This window comes from Danio aesculapii, chromosome 8, assembly GCF_903798145.1.
Source record: "Danio aesculapii chromosome 8, fDanAes4.1, whole genome shotgun sequence".
Taxonomy (NCBI): Eukaryota; Metazoa; Chordata; class Actinopteri; order Cypriniformes; family Danionidae; genus Danio; species Danio aesculapii.
In genome coordinates, this window is record NC_079442.1 from 25,304,512 (window position 1) to 25,319,413 (window position 14,902).

Below are 14,902 nucleotides of genomic sequence, written 5' to 3' on the forward strand. Positions count from 1 at the left end.
TTATCAGTACACAGTTCATGGATCAATTTCTTCCTATATTTCATAAGTATAAGCAAGTGCGATTGGTTGCCTCCCTCTAGCTTGCAAAATATGTATTTAACTGTGTTTTTCAACTTGTAATCACTCCACACAGCTTTTGCTGCATCTGGTTAATTCTTTATATTTATATATCGCGTCGAAAACCACATTTAAAACATAGCGCTTGCCGCTTTGTTTGTGGGTTTTAAATGCATTTGTGAGCTCGAATCCTCTGCTGTTTGTCATTGCTTTGTCCACCATCAGCTGTTCCTACACACGTTAGGCGATCAAGTTTCAAAATAGTTAAGACCAAGTACAACAGACTATGTCATCGGACCAATCAGCGCAGATTAGCATCATTGCAAGGAGAGGTTTGGGAACAAATGAATCGCTGAACAAATCGTATGGCAGTCATTGGGATAATTACAGTAGGTAAAAATAAATGCATATTATAAGACAATAAAAGTGTTTTTTGACCTTGCATGCATATTAGCCTGTTGTTTAAGACCCCCAAAACCAAAGTATGAGCTTTTTTAACCCATAATAGGGTCTTTAAGTTTTAAAATACAGATTTAATTAGTTAGAACCACTTTATTGATAAACAGTTTAGTAATAAGATTTCTGCTGGCACAGTTTCTGTGTGGGCCTACTGATATCTTAGTTGCCATCCATATCCTTTTCATTTGCTTGCTATCCTGCATGCTTGTAAGCCATGCTACATTGGTTCGTTCATTTAATAGTGCTCATGCATTCCACTGAGCACTCCAGCAAAACCTGATGTACAGCATAATGAAATAAGAAGGATGGGTCCTGAATCAAGTGTCTGAACAAGCATTTTCAGTGATCAGATCATTGAAAGTATGTTAATGCTAGGTGGAAACTAAGCCTTTTAGGATTTTGAATCCAATGTTGTTGCAAAGTGGTTTTAGGTTGGCCCATATGGTACAGCATCCTCTTTGGCATTTGAAAGCTTTACTGAATTAGCTAAATATTTAAGAAGGATGTAAGAAGCAAGCAGTTGATAAAACCGTATGAATGACAGGTGTTATAATCCTGCAGAAATCTGCTGCAAATTCCAATGTTGGTTATCCATCTTTTTTCTATACCCTATGACATATGTGCGAATTATAGGAGCAACTTCCATTAATCTGTAAACAATCAGTAGAGTGTTTTAAATAATGTGGGAACAATAAGGTAGAATTATTCTCCTCACATTTCAACCATCGAATATTAATAGGAAACTTATTAGAACTAACAAATTACATTCAGCAGACCATGAATAAAGCTAATAACTCAAGACAAGTCTTTCTGCTGTAGTTTTGTCGACGTGTTGGATATTATTCTACTGTATGGAATACAAAGAGAAATAATCTGAAGGTACACTACACTGTGGAAAAGTTGTGCAAAGCTTTAATTTTTAATAAATAAATATAATGCACAAAGGAAAACACATTTCTCCTATGTTGGCACCTCAAAACGACATCAATTTGATGACAGTTGACTATCTTCAGTGCTTCCCACACATAGACTCTACTTGGGCGGGTCCCCCATGTATATCAACAGCTGCCCAAGTACATTTAGTGACACTTTTTTTTCTATTATTATCATCCTTTTACACTTTGCTCTGCAGACCCACAGATACATACCTTTTCGGGACTTAAAAAATTTGCTAAAAATTTTTCTAAATTTTCTAAAATGTCCAGGATTCGGCTTTTGCTTTTGTTTTTAAAGCTGTCATTAGTCGTATGTTCTTTTGCATGAGAGTGCGATAAACATTAAATAATTTATTATTTAATCCAAACGACTCAGAAAAACTAAATACTTACTAAATACTCAGAGAGCAGGAAATGACTGGTCTAAACTGGCTGCAAAATATATGTACACCATAATGGTTGATCAACGCATTTGCCTCATTTAAAAAATCTACACTTTTTAAACTTGCAATTCTGTACATTTGACCTGTCAGTGGGTGCACATTTTATTTCTTTTTTTTTTTTTTTTTTTAATCCACTGAAAAGAAATAGTGCATAACAGAGTCATAATAAATACATTTATTTTAAAAAATTTAATTATGTTTGTCACATATAGTATATATTTTATTTTGTCACATATAGTTATTTATGTGATGTGGGTCAATGGTGTGATCCAGTCCTGCTACCAACGCAAGTATATTTCAAATCTGTGGGAAGCACTGATCTTGATGTCCAAACGACATCAATTTAACATTTTTTTGATGCGTTTTTTTGAAGCCAATGTTAGATGTCAGTCTGATGTTGTTTTTACATCAAGGTAGTTTACATGTATTTTAGGAATATAAAATCCCTCGTAAACTCGGAAATTTAAGCTTTCAAGTCAATAAAGCTCTTATATTATAAAACTTTGTGTGTCGTCATTTTAGTGGTCATAAGGGCATCAGTGTGTGGATGTCAAATGGACGTCAAGGTTTTGACATCAAATCGACTTTTGACTTATTTTTTGATGTCATCTTATTTAGTGTTCACTACAGGAATTAGTTATTTGTTGGTAACTTTATTATTGATATGAATAATATGAAATTGAATTTTTCCCAAGCCAGAAAAGCAGCGCATGAATTAACACATAGTAGGCACATGTCTAAGAAGGTGAATGGGCTGTCATTACAGGCTTTGTTTGTTTCTTTTTATTCTGCCATGTTCTAAATGTGATGAATCCACTTACAAATTGCATTTTATAGTGAGAACAGGGATAGCCATCATATTGAAGGGTATCACAGGGCCCTTCAGAATGAAGGATTTTGAAGGGTGTAGAAATAATGGACAGATTTTGCCCTTACAGCTTTTGCACATGTTTATGATGCAGATAACACTGGAGGATGCATTAGAAGTGCATTATAAGAAACACAGGCCACATCCATACAGTGAAATACAGCTATATTTGAAAAAAAAAGTTGGTATTTTATACACTACCTGACAAAAGTCTTGTCATCGATCCCAGTTGTAGGAACAACAAATAATATCTTGACTTCTAGTTGATCATTTGGAAAAGTGGCAGAAGGTAGATTTTTCTGATCAATCATCTGTTGAACTGCATCCCAATCATCACAAATACAGCAGAAGACCTATTGGAACCCGCGTGGACCCAAGATTCTCACAGAAATCAGTCAAGTTTGGTGAAGGAAGAATCATGATTTGGGATTACATTCAGTATGGGGGCATGCGAGAGATCTGCAGAGTGAATGGCAACATTAACAGCCTGAGGTATCAAGACATTTGTGCTGCCCATTACATTACAACCACAGGAGAGGGCAAATTGTTCTGGAGGATAGCGCTCCTTCTCATAGGAGGAGGAGCCTCCACATCAAAGTCCCTGAAAGCAAAGAAGGTCAAGTTGCTCCAGGATAGGCCAGCCCAGTCATCAGACATGAACATTATTGAGCATGCTGGGGTAAGATGAAGGAGGAGGCATTGAAGATGAATCCAAAGAATCTTGTTGAACTCAGGGAGTCCTGCAGGAATGCTTTCTTTACCATAACAGATGACTTTATTAATATGTTATTTGAGTCATTGCAGAAATGTATGGATGCAATCATCCAAGCTCATGGGAGTCACAATATTATACACAATATACACAATATTAATTCTTTTTCCACTGCACCATGACTTTATATTCTATACTGTACATTATTTCTGTTAAGTGACAAGACTTTTGTCTAAGCAAAGTCAGACCTTACTGGCCTAATGAAATAATTCAAAAAGAAAAAAATATCAAGGCATGATCATATTTAATTTTGGTAAAATAAGTGTAATCTAGAAGCCTTTGCCTTTCATATAAGCCACTTCTGATACCAAATGATCAACTACAAGCCAATTTATTATTTGTTGTTCTGAAAACTTGGATAGGTGACAACAATTTTGTCAGGTAGTGTAAGTATTTTGCCAAGACCTGGATAAGTCTAAAAATAATGCCATGCTGTTTTCAAATCAACAGCCATTAGGAATATATATTTTAAATGTGACACTGATGTAATTGGCCCACATTTTGACCCTAGTGCTACACCACTATGTTACATAACAGTGAAAACTACTACAATAGCAGGATATATGCTAGCTTTACAAAAAAATGCATTTACCATGTTCATCTTGTGCTGGTTTGTATGCAGCGTCAAGATTTATGTGCATGCCAAGAGGTATAATCTCCATTTTTGTGTATCTCTGTGGGAGAATTACAGCACCACATACTGGTCTGGCTTATAAACTACTCATTTATTATTATTATTATTATATTGTTTGTTGACATTTTTGGTAATAATGCAAAAAAAAAGTTTTGTGGCTTTGTATTGATGTAGTCTTGGTGCTCTTTTCTCTGTCTGCTGCAACTTCCATCCCTTCAAAGCTCTTACTCCAGAGGATAAACCCTTCAAAGAGATCAAAGCTCAGGGATGAAACTTTAGAATGGAACACAGCCTTGATAGCATTCAGTCCTAGAACTAGATGAGGCTGATGTGTAAGTTTAAGGATTCAAAAACTAGCCTTCTAGAACAGAACTGGGATTTATTGCGATCACAATCAGTTTGTACCCTTGAGCAAGACATTGATTCCTAGGTTATTACAGGGGAAAACTCTCTAGAAGTTGTTTGGGATGAAACTTTATAAAAGTTTCTTCTAAATGGCAAGTACTTAGTAGCGAAGGATAAAGAAAGCTCTGTGAAGACCTGAGGCATTTTCTCTCAACTGTATCATAAAAAGGTCATTACTTTAAGCCTTTCAGTAGTATATTGAGGCCACCTGGTGGTCAAAATAATGAATAGCGTTTACCAGGCCGGTGTGCTATCAAGGTCTTTATGTACCAAGAATGTTAACTGTAAAGATAACTGTAATAAAAACTGAATTGCAGTCTACAAATGTATTATACTTGCACTGTAGTTTTATCATCTGCCATTTGAAATGTTTGTGTTCTGTAAAGCTGCCTGGATTCTGGATTATTATAGTTGGGCTGTGGACTATTTTATTCTTTCTTTCTTTCTTTCTTTTAAATATGACATCCTTACTGAGAATGAGTCGGTACAGATGCTAGTTTTACATTTTATTTTTTATTTTATAATTTGTCTTTGTATTGGCAAGTACCAAAGAACTGTACTCATTTTTTATGAATCACAGGAGAAAATAAAAGATAAAATAACAAGAGCCTTCATCAGTGCTGTATATTGGCACAAAATAATTACTATGCATTTAGTAAATAAATCTTCAACTTGTCTGTTTTAATTCTGCCCCAGTTTTGATTTTACTTTATTTTTCTTAGTTGAATCAACATTGGCATACATATATACATTAAGGTATTGTTTGAAAACAACTGTTGCATTTATTTTTGGGGGCTGCTGCCAGAAACACCCTCATACACAATCAGCTGATCAACAAAATGTAAAGCTAATGTGCGCCATCTAGTGATGATAATCGTGGTACTACAGTTCTTTAAAGTTGTTCTGTATTTTATTGACGGTCGGAATATTACTTATCATTCACTTAGTAAATGAAAATAAATACCAATGACTTAAGATCCAGATCAAATACGTTTTCTAAAAAAACATTCCTGCTACACTGTAAAACACATCTGTTAATTAACAGTTTCCGTATTTTGTGTTTTCTGTTTATTTACAGTTATGAATTGCATTATAGGATGTTGATCTCTGCTCTGTCGACTTTTGATGCTGAAAATCTGCATTTTAACAAAGGGATTTTTATTGACATCTTAGTAGTTTGAAATAATATAATGTATAGGAAATGATATTTGGAGAAATAAGTCTGTAAAATAAAAGAAAACACCGGCAGCCTATTACCAGGTTTTTGCAGCATAATATACAACACCAACACAGACAATATATCACTTCAAACTATTAAAAATCTTCATAAAAGTTAATTTTTTGAAACTTTTAAAGGTTAAAAGTTGTTAAAGGAAAGACCAAGGTCCCATAATGCAATTCAAAAGCCTAAATAAGTGGAAAAACATTCATCAAAACATGGAAAAGCTTTCAATTTACAGATATTTTTACAGTGTATGACCATGTCAAGGAATTATTCCATGAAGGAAATAAAAGCGACTGTCCACCCACATGAGTCAAGACTTATATTGTAAGCATTTTACTTTGTGTCTGCAGTTTGAAGGACATGACAGGAGTTGTCTTTTGTTTTGTTTTTTATTCAAAATGGCTAAAAACATCTATAACCCCAAAACACTTGATTTATACCAGCTTGAGATAGCATTTATACAAAAATGTTATAATAATACAATCATTAGATTTTGCTATAATATCGAAAGGACTATATTGGTAATCCACAAACGATACATAAACATTTGTGAATGTTTCCAGATATCAAAAACCTATACATTATAAATAACAATCCACAATAATTTAAAAAGTAGGCTACAGATGCTAAAATAGTATATGTTTTTGTTTTATCGTCGTCACCATCGTTATCTCAGCAACAGTGTGAAAGCGAGTTGTATCAGGAGTTCATTCCCTCATTAAAGTCTTATTATAATAGGCAGTTGGTGTTGCAAATGTCCCCCGACTGGAAGAGGTGGTAGATGTTAACCAAGGGAAACATGATAATGGAGCCCAACAGAGAGCCAGTCTGCACTGCTGCTCCACACCACACGAGGGCGCTGTGACTTCGGTCCCTCAAAATAACACCCACCATCACCTTCACATAGGACAGCAGACCCGTGAAGAAAACCCATGATAAAACCTGAAGAAAAAAAAGAATAAAACAGAAATGAATGTCAGTGCTTGTAAGACTCTATGTAAGTTTATTAACCCTTTCATACATGGTGTCCTTATTTATGAAAAGTTAATTTTGTAACTCAGTTTAAAGTTCATTTATAATAGTAATTTCTTTTTTCAAATAACTTAAGGGCAGTGTCAGTAGATTGACAACAATTATAACAACAGTGGCTACCTATATTGCATTCAAAATATTTGTTACTTGACAGGCCTGTAGCCGGGGGAGGGGGGGGGGTGTTGGGGGGTTAAAGGGGGTTAAAGACCTACCCCTCCAGAAATTGTCCCATACATGTGCTTATTTGTCCCATTTTGACTGCTACACCATCTTAACTTGTGAACATAACCCATTGAAAAAGGCTTTAAGACTAAGCCAAATCCTCTGTCAACCGTCACATCAATGTGACTTCAGCTAATCAGTTTTGTCCAATACAAACTATTATTTTTCACGAGTCCAACATCCAGCTGTGCAAGAAAACATACAAACGGATGTAAGAGAAGTCATCTTTAACTACTGTACTCTTTTTAAATAGAGAAAACATTTTACAAGTAACTTCTATTCTAAATCTTGGACTTTATTCTTGAAACAAAAATGACAGATGAAAAGGTGTGAAGCACTAAAAGCGGCCCATATTAAAATGAATTTGAATACTAATTTGGCACACGACGTAATAGTTACGCAACATATTGGTCATTTTTGGTAATTTCGTGACTTACCAACAGACAACGTAACTACAACGACGTGTAATTGTAATTCCATTACTATCACAATGCCAAATCACCACATTTTTAGTACGTCCCACTAACGTAACAAAATAATTAAGAACGTCCCAGACAGGTACTCTATTAGTAATAACCCATGGTAATCCCATGATTTACTGTCAACGTAACTGCAATGTCTTTACCTGTTATTTAGTTATAAGTGCATGCTGCCTGTGCTGTGCGTTTTTAATGAAAAACATACATTTTAGTACCCTGGTCTCCACATAACTTTACAGATTTTTATTTATTTTTTTATTATTATTATTTTTATTATTCAAATAGCCAAATTCTGACAGAGGAAAGTTGAATGTGGCCAGTTTGCTATTTGCCTATTAAATGACAATAGGCTACAGTTTCTAGTTTAAAACTTTAAAACATTTCTATTTTTTCTAATGATATATGATTTAATAAAGTAGTATTTTAAAAATAAGTATTTATTGGGATTTCTTTATTCTAAATCTTTAGGGAATATTTTGATACATTAAAAAGTGTGGTTGCGATGACCATCCGACAAGCTAATGCAGCTAAAATAATGCTTAAAACGCCACTAAAATGCAGTATTTAAATCTCAGAATTAAATATAAAATGAGGCAAATAACTGCAAACCGTCCACATTTCGAGAAAAAAGAACCACCCCTTTCACCAGGTTGGCTACAGGCTTGCTTCATGACAACAATTTGCTAAAAACAGTTGCTAGCTCTTGGCAACTCTAACATGGTCACCCACTGAAGCTAAGCAAGGATGTGGGAGACCACATGGGAGACTAGGTTGCTTCAGCAATGTAGCAGCACTCTATTGGAGATTCCCCCAAAAATGTATAAAGCGCTTTGAGTGTCGAGAAAAGCACTATATACTGTAAATGTAAGGAATTATCATTATTATTATTATTATTATTATTATTATTATTATTATTATTATTATTATTATTAAGATGACTGACAACAATAGTCATGTGCTAAATGCACCAGGAATATCTGAGCTCCTCAACTGTTGCTTAAAATCACATTTAACCCTTTTTTGCATGGTGACTACTACACGTCTACTACACATCTAGACAGTTAAATATAGTTTAAATAAAACAGAATTTTATAAAAATAAAAATGGTTTTCAAACAATTAAAACAATCTATATAGTGTTTTCCACGATTCATGCATGAACGGGTTAATACAGTGGAGCTGACATGTCTGTGACAGTAGGATCAGTGGTTGCTTATCAGGGTAATTACGCAAAGGTGTTGAGAAAGCATTAGTATATCTAACATCGGCTTGAATTACACAACTCTGCATTACTAGTGACGCAAACACTTGACTTTGAATCTAGGTAGTTTGTAAAATAAGTCTGAGTTTGTTCAGCATTTTCCCAAATCAAGCACTAATCAGTTGTGATATCAAAGAAGTTTCATGATTATTTGGAATGTTACTTTTAGAGGTTATTATACATTTTTCCATGGATATATGTTTATATATGCATTAATTCCAGTTGTAGCTCATGGAACAAAACTGCTGAATCATCTACAATGATATTGTAACATTTAAAATAGAATCAACGTCACGTGAAACATTGAGATTATTCTGGAACTGTGTGGAATACATTAAAAAGTAACTTACTATAATGGCGTCCCCTAGTGGTGTGTCTTGGAGGAATGGACAGGGACTCATGGCAGCCATGGCCATGTTGTATCCTCCAAACGTAGAGCCCAGAAGACAGAGGATGCCCAGAAATACTAATGAACTGGAAGAGATTCATATGCTCACTGTTAGTCAAAATCATATCCTGAAACTTTCCTGAAATGCTTTCAAATTTCTATTGTGGGTTAAATACTGAAAATTATTTAGACTTGTTCATTAGTGGAAAATGTAATGTTTTTAAGCAAGTTATGATTACACTTCAGAAACAATGTGATCTTTTTAATTAAGATTTATTTTTTGCCATTTGCCTTCATTTGATAAGACAGTAAAATGACAGGAAGTGGGGTGAAGAGGGGAACAGGATCGGGAAAGGTCCACACACCAGAGAGATGTTGTGCTATATGTCACCACTCTAACCACTGGGCTATTCCACCTAGACACTTAAAATAGTTAACCCTGAGTCATTATAAACCTTTGGGAAACAAAATGCTGAGTTATATTGCTTCACACTGTTCATAATTACTTGAATTAACAGATAATCCTGAGTATTTTTATTTCACGTTATACAATCCTAAACCCTGGGGCCTTATTTGCATGTGTCTGCTGTGTCTGTGGGAGCTTTTACTAGGTATAGAAATTCAGTTATAAGAACTAGCCACTGGGCCAGACTAAGAAATACATTTCCACTTGGCTATCATTAAGGCTGAAAAAAGAAGAACACCACAGACTAAGGCAACAAATAAATGTTGCTAAAATTATTTGTCTGAATGTTTTTGTCTTTTTAACACTTTAAAATGTGGTGTCTGTGTATTGTGTGGAAAATTACACCAATAAGCATACTCTAGTTTTACGCCACAGGTTGTTCCTAACTGCTTGTTAAGTCTTGATGTATGAAATACTGTTTCTGGGTCCAAGATGTTACGTATTTGAACTGAGAAAAAAAGTCATTTAGGACTACTGTTTTGTCAAATATCACACGTTACAGTGAATTTCTTTGCAAAACATGGTGTTCACTACCCTCTCTGGACTTGCTGCATCACAGACAATTTTTTTTTAACAAAATTTGCACTTTTTAGCCATTTGACATTAGAGTCATGTGACATCAGATTTACCAAGCGGATTGTGCTAGATTAGACCCTACTCTGAAGCAGAAGAAATTTTTAACCCCTGAAAACATAAATCTATATTTTTTTATACAGTTTTATCAGTTATTTCTCTTTTTTGAAAGCACCTATAGTGTCTTTGAAAGAAGGCACCACACAGGTGAATTTGAGTTTGCCAAGTAGGATATGATCATCAATTAAGATCTATGTTGATCCTGGATCATAATTCCTGTTTAAAATTGTGGTCATACTTAATCCCTACACCTAAATCTAACTATAAATTATCAGTGATTAATAGTTGGGTAACAATGACGTAGAAGCACATAACCCTAACTGTAAGCTTAAACATAACATATGTTTTAAAATGTATTCCTGAAATCTCATTGACTGATTAGAATGTTGTTTCAGGATCAACATAAATATGAAGCTTTCCCCCCTGAATTTTTTTTTAGGCTGTAGGGTACGCATAAAGTAACGCATTAAGTTTTTGTGACTGTTCATAGTACATAAATATAAAGCATGTGATTGGTTGACACTTGAAATTTTTAGTTATAACATTTCAACACTACTTTCTAACAACGCATTCTAACACCACAAGAGTTGTGCTAAATGTGTTCTGGAGCAGGGTTTCATAACTCTGGTCAAAAAGCAGCTTCACAATTACAAGGTTCAGGTCTGTGTATATTTCTTCTGAAATGTGTCAGATGGATGAATTTGACACATGCACCATACCACCTGCTGTAGTCTTTCTGTTTCAACAATTACCACACTGCGGTCTGCAGTGTTCACATGCCCAGAAGAATTGGACTGCACATGGACAGCATGGCCACAGACACCCCTGATAACTAAAACTGTGTCATAAGGACAGTGCGTGGGCCATTTCAGAATGTAGATGGCTGAATTATACTTTACGGTTTAAAAGCAGCATTTAGAGCAGCACTACCCTAGTTTAACCTGAGCGAAAAGCCCTTAAGCGTATTATGCCATGTTTTTGTTGGGCATTATAAAACACTGCTGTACAGCAGACTTGGCATGTATATGATATGTTATATCTTCTAACCAATAATGCAAAAAATATTTAAAACACTTAGAAAATCATACATAAATGGAGTAAGATTAGATTGTAATTATAAGAAGAGATATATACCGTTTGGGGAAAAACATGGCAATGATGCATGCCACAGGATTGGCTACCGCAGACAAAGCAGCTGACAGATGATAGGCCATATTTCCATAGGGCATACAGGAGAATGTCTGCACTGAGGGCAATAGTCCATTGGTTGCACTGTTCACCCATACAACCATGACATAGATGAATGCAAGCTGATAGCTAGAGTGCTGCGGTTTAGGAAGCAGCACTTCAATCTGCTTCTGTTCCACTTCTTCTGGGCAGTTTGTCTTGGTGTCCATGGGGCCCTCTAGACCCCTGCAGACTGTTGCCACAGCATCTGAGTCTGCAACGAGGTTTTCGGTGGATAGTTCAAAAGTCCGAGGCAGACGGTTTAATATGAGGAAAGCACCCAGACTTATTGTGGTCATTACAGCGAGGAAGAAGAAGAAGATCTCGGTGGAGAAATTGGGCGGGAGGTACTGTGTCTCCACAATGAAGGTTGGAGGTCCGGGGTCTGTGACGTTATCAGACACATATGTCACATTGACGCATTTCGACATCCCGACTCCTTGCGCCAGCGCCACCAAACCTGGAACCAAACCACTAAGACCTTCTCCGATGAAGTATGTGGTGATGTATTTGGCGGGAAGTTGCATCATGAAAGGCAGGAAGGTAACAGACGAAGTGCAGTCGACCAGAGCGAGGAAAAACGTGAGGATGAAAAATGCTGTGCTACGAGAATGCCCAAGGAGAACAGTGGTGTAGTTCCAAAAAACAGCTAGCAGGATGCAGGCTACAACACCAATTGATAGGACAGCATAGATGACTAGATTTTCGCGTAGTCGTCCTGGACAGAATTTGTGTGCCAGGGTCACCAGCAGAGGGCCGAGGTTGGCAAACTGAATGATGACAGTGAGGTACGAGGGTAAGTCCCACCCCTCTGGCAGAACATTGACTATCAGAGGGAGCTCCACCCACAAGCCATTAATGGACACCCAGGAGCCCAGACCAAAAGCGCATGCCAAGGCATGGATGTACAGAGGCATTCTGACCGAATTTATCACACGGCAAACAGGTAGTGGAAGAAGAATCTGAAGTCAGATTCTTTTAACTGTGTGACACTTCAGTATTGTATATGGTGTGATGCCACTTCAGGTCGCCTGTGTTTAATGTCTTCTCTTTCTTTTGCGAAGACATCAGATTACCTTTAGGAAAAAAGAGAAATAATCAGTCAAAAGCAGGTATTCATTCATTAATTTTCCTTCTGCTTAATCTCTATTACAGTGGTCGCCACAAAGGAATGATCCACCAACTATTCCGGTATATGTTTTATGCCTCATTCACACTAGCAGCGACTTTGTAGCTGCATGTCGCTCTATGTTGTGACCTGCTGCAAACACAGGTTTGTGTAGATCTACAGTACGGAGAATACAACCGGCTTCTGAGTAAGCTGAGAGAGGATCACAAGAGCTCTAGTGGTGCTCCTATTGACTGTTGCTTATCATTTGCATAAAGTTGAAGTATTCTCAACTTTGTCAAGTCACTCGACATGCATAGCTGGTAGACCCTTTTCAGGTTTCTCATCATAAGGCAACAAACTATTTTTTTACAATCCTATTTGCTAAAATAATAAAAGAAAAACTTCTTAATGGTGTTATCAAGACTTTCAGAAAAAGGAAAAAAATTGTGTGAGACTGATGACAGCAGTCGGAGGGGAGAATAAGGTCAAATTTACTCTCAGCCACATAGATGCTGCATTAGAAACGCCTCGCACAAGCAGTAATTTGTTTTTTTGGAATTTCACGCAAAGATGATTAATGCATACGTAAATACATATATAATACATATCAAATTTTCATACGTTTTTTTAAAAATCCAAATATTAAAAACTTTCAAGGATTTAAGATTATGATGACCATTAAATGCACCATAACAGTGTTGTGAAAAGGGTCCATGGTTACTGTCGCATAGACGGAGGTCATCGGAAGTCACTCACTCTCTACTGAAATGAACGGTCGCTTGTCCCTTTGACGCTGCGAGTCGCTCATAGCGTGAATGAGGCTTTTGCAGCGGATGCCCTTTCAGCCACAACCTAGTACTGGGAATCACCCATACACACTCATTCACAAACACACTCATACACTACAGCCAATTTAGTTTATTCAATTCACCTATACCGCATGTCTTTGGATTGTGGGGGAAACCGGAGCACCCAGAGGAAACCCATGCGAACACGGGGAGAACATACAAACTTCACACAGAAACGTCTCCTGGCCCAGCTGGTATTTGAACCAGCAACCTTCTTGCTGTGAGGCGACAGTGCTAACCACTCAGCCACCGTGACGACCTAAAACCAGGTATTAGTCACATAAAACATCTATCTATCTATCAATCTATCTGTCTGTCTGTCTTTGTATATATGCACACACACACATTTGTGCATTTCAAAAGAACTGCATTAGTATTTTAGAATACTATCTTTATATGCGCACATACACACACACGTGGCAGTAAATACACAGTATCAGTCATACAGCTGGTTTCATCAACACAAAGTACAAGTGAAACACTGCAAAAAATGATCAGAAACAGTAAATTGCTATATTAATGTGACTGAATAATGTCAATAACTTAATAATAAAAACTTTTAAAACTTCGGTTTAAAAAAGGTTTGGACAAATGAAAAATGAATAAAATAGTATGAACTATTTAACCATTATAACATGTCAATTCTTATTCATTCTTATTCACGTAAAAGTTTAATGTTAAAACATGATAATACAGATAACATTTAGTTAAATATGACAAGATTTGCATAAATGTAATTCAATAACTAACATCCAACAATAGGAACACATTTTTAAAAATTTCAAATCAAGTCAGCAAAAATCTAATACCTGTAACTCAAAACAAACAATTGATTTCTACATGTCACTGGAGGAGCATTAAATAAATTCAATACTCACATTCCTGCTGAGGCAAGGAGCCAGACTGAACATTCTTTTCCTCGTGGCGCAGACATTACTTTGCTCTAAACAATGCAAGTCATAGAAACGACATTCATTCAGAGGTCTCTGTTACCGGTTAACTTCTCCACTCCGTCTAAAGATATCTCCAGCGATATGTGGTTTTTATCAGGAGCGTGTGAGTGTGTGGGTGGGTTTGTCTTCCTTATGAAGGTCATCCTACTTTAATAAAGTCCATTACTCTCCCGTCACGACAGGCTGTTCAGAAAGCCATTTTAGCTGGTTTAGTATTGCTGCAAAACTCTTAAAGAACAGGTATCAATATATAAAATGTACATTTATTAGAGGACAGAGTTCAGTAAGCAGTAAAATGAGCAAATCTGTTGTTCCTATGAGATGTAGCGTGATTATTTATTTGTGAACAGAACACCCTGAGTACTTTGACCCTTCAAGAACATTCAAAAGGAAGTGTAGGCCACAGAGTAGGGCACAGAATGTAGGGCACAGAGACCTCACATAATAATTTGCATAATATTGTCCTTGTACCTGAAGTCAGATCT

The 14,902-nt window shown here is 36.2% G+C and overlaps 1 protein-coding gene across 1 annotated transcript; it reads right to left on the reverse strand.

Moving 5' to 3' along the window:
- Nucleotides 1-6,168: 6,168 nt before the first annotated feature.
- On the reverse strand, nucleotides 6,169-14,626 carry slc52a3 (solute carrier family 52 member 3). Its single transcript, XM_056463479.1, has 4 exons — nucleotides 14,343-14,626; nucleotides 11,413-12,581; nucleotides 9,142-9,265; nucleotides 6,169-6,740 (listed from the first exon to the last, which is right to left on the reverse strand). The coding sequence occupies exons 2-4, from the start codon at nucleotides 12,420-12,422 to the stop codon at nucleotides 6,528-6,530; spliced, it is 1,347 nt and encodes a 448-aa protein (XP_056319454.1). The 5' UTR covers nucleotides 12,423-12,581; nucleotides 14,343-14,626; the 3' UTR covers nucleotides 6,169-6,527.
- Nucleotides 14,627-14,902: the final 276 nt, after the last annotated feature.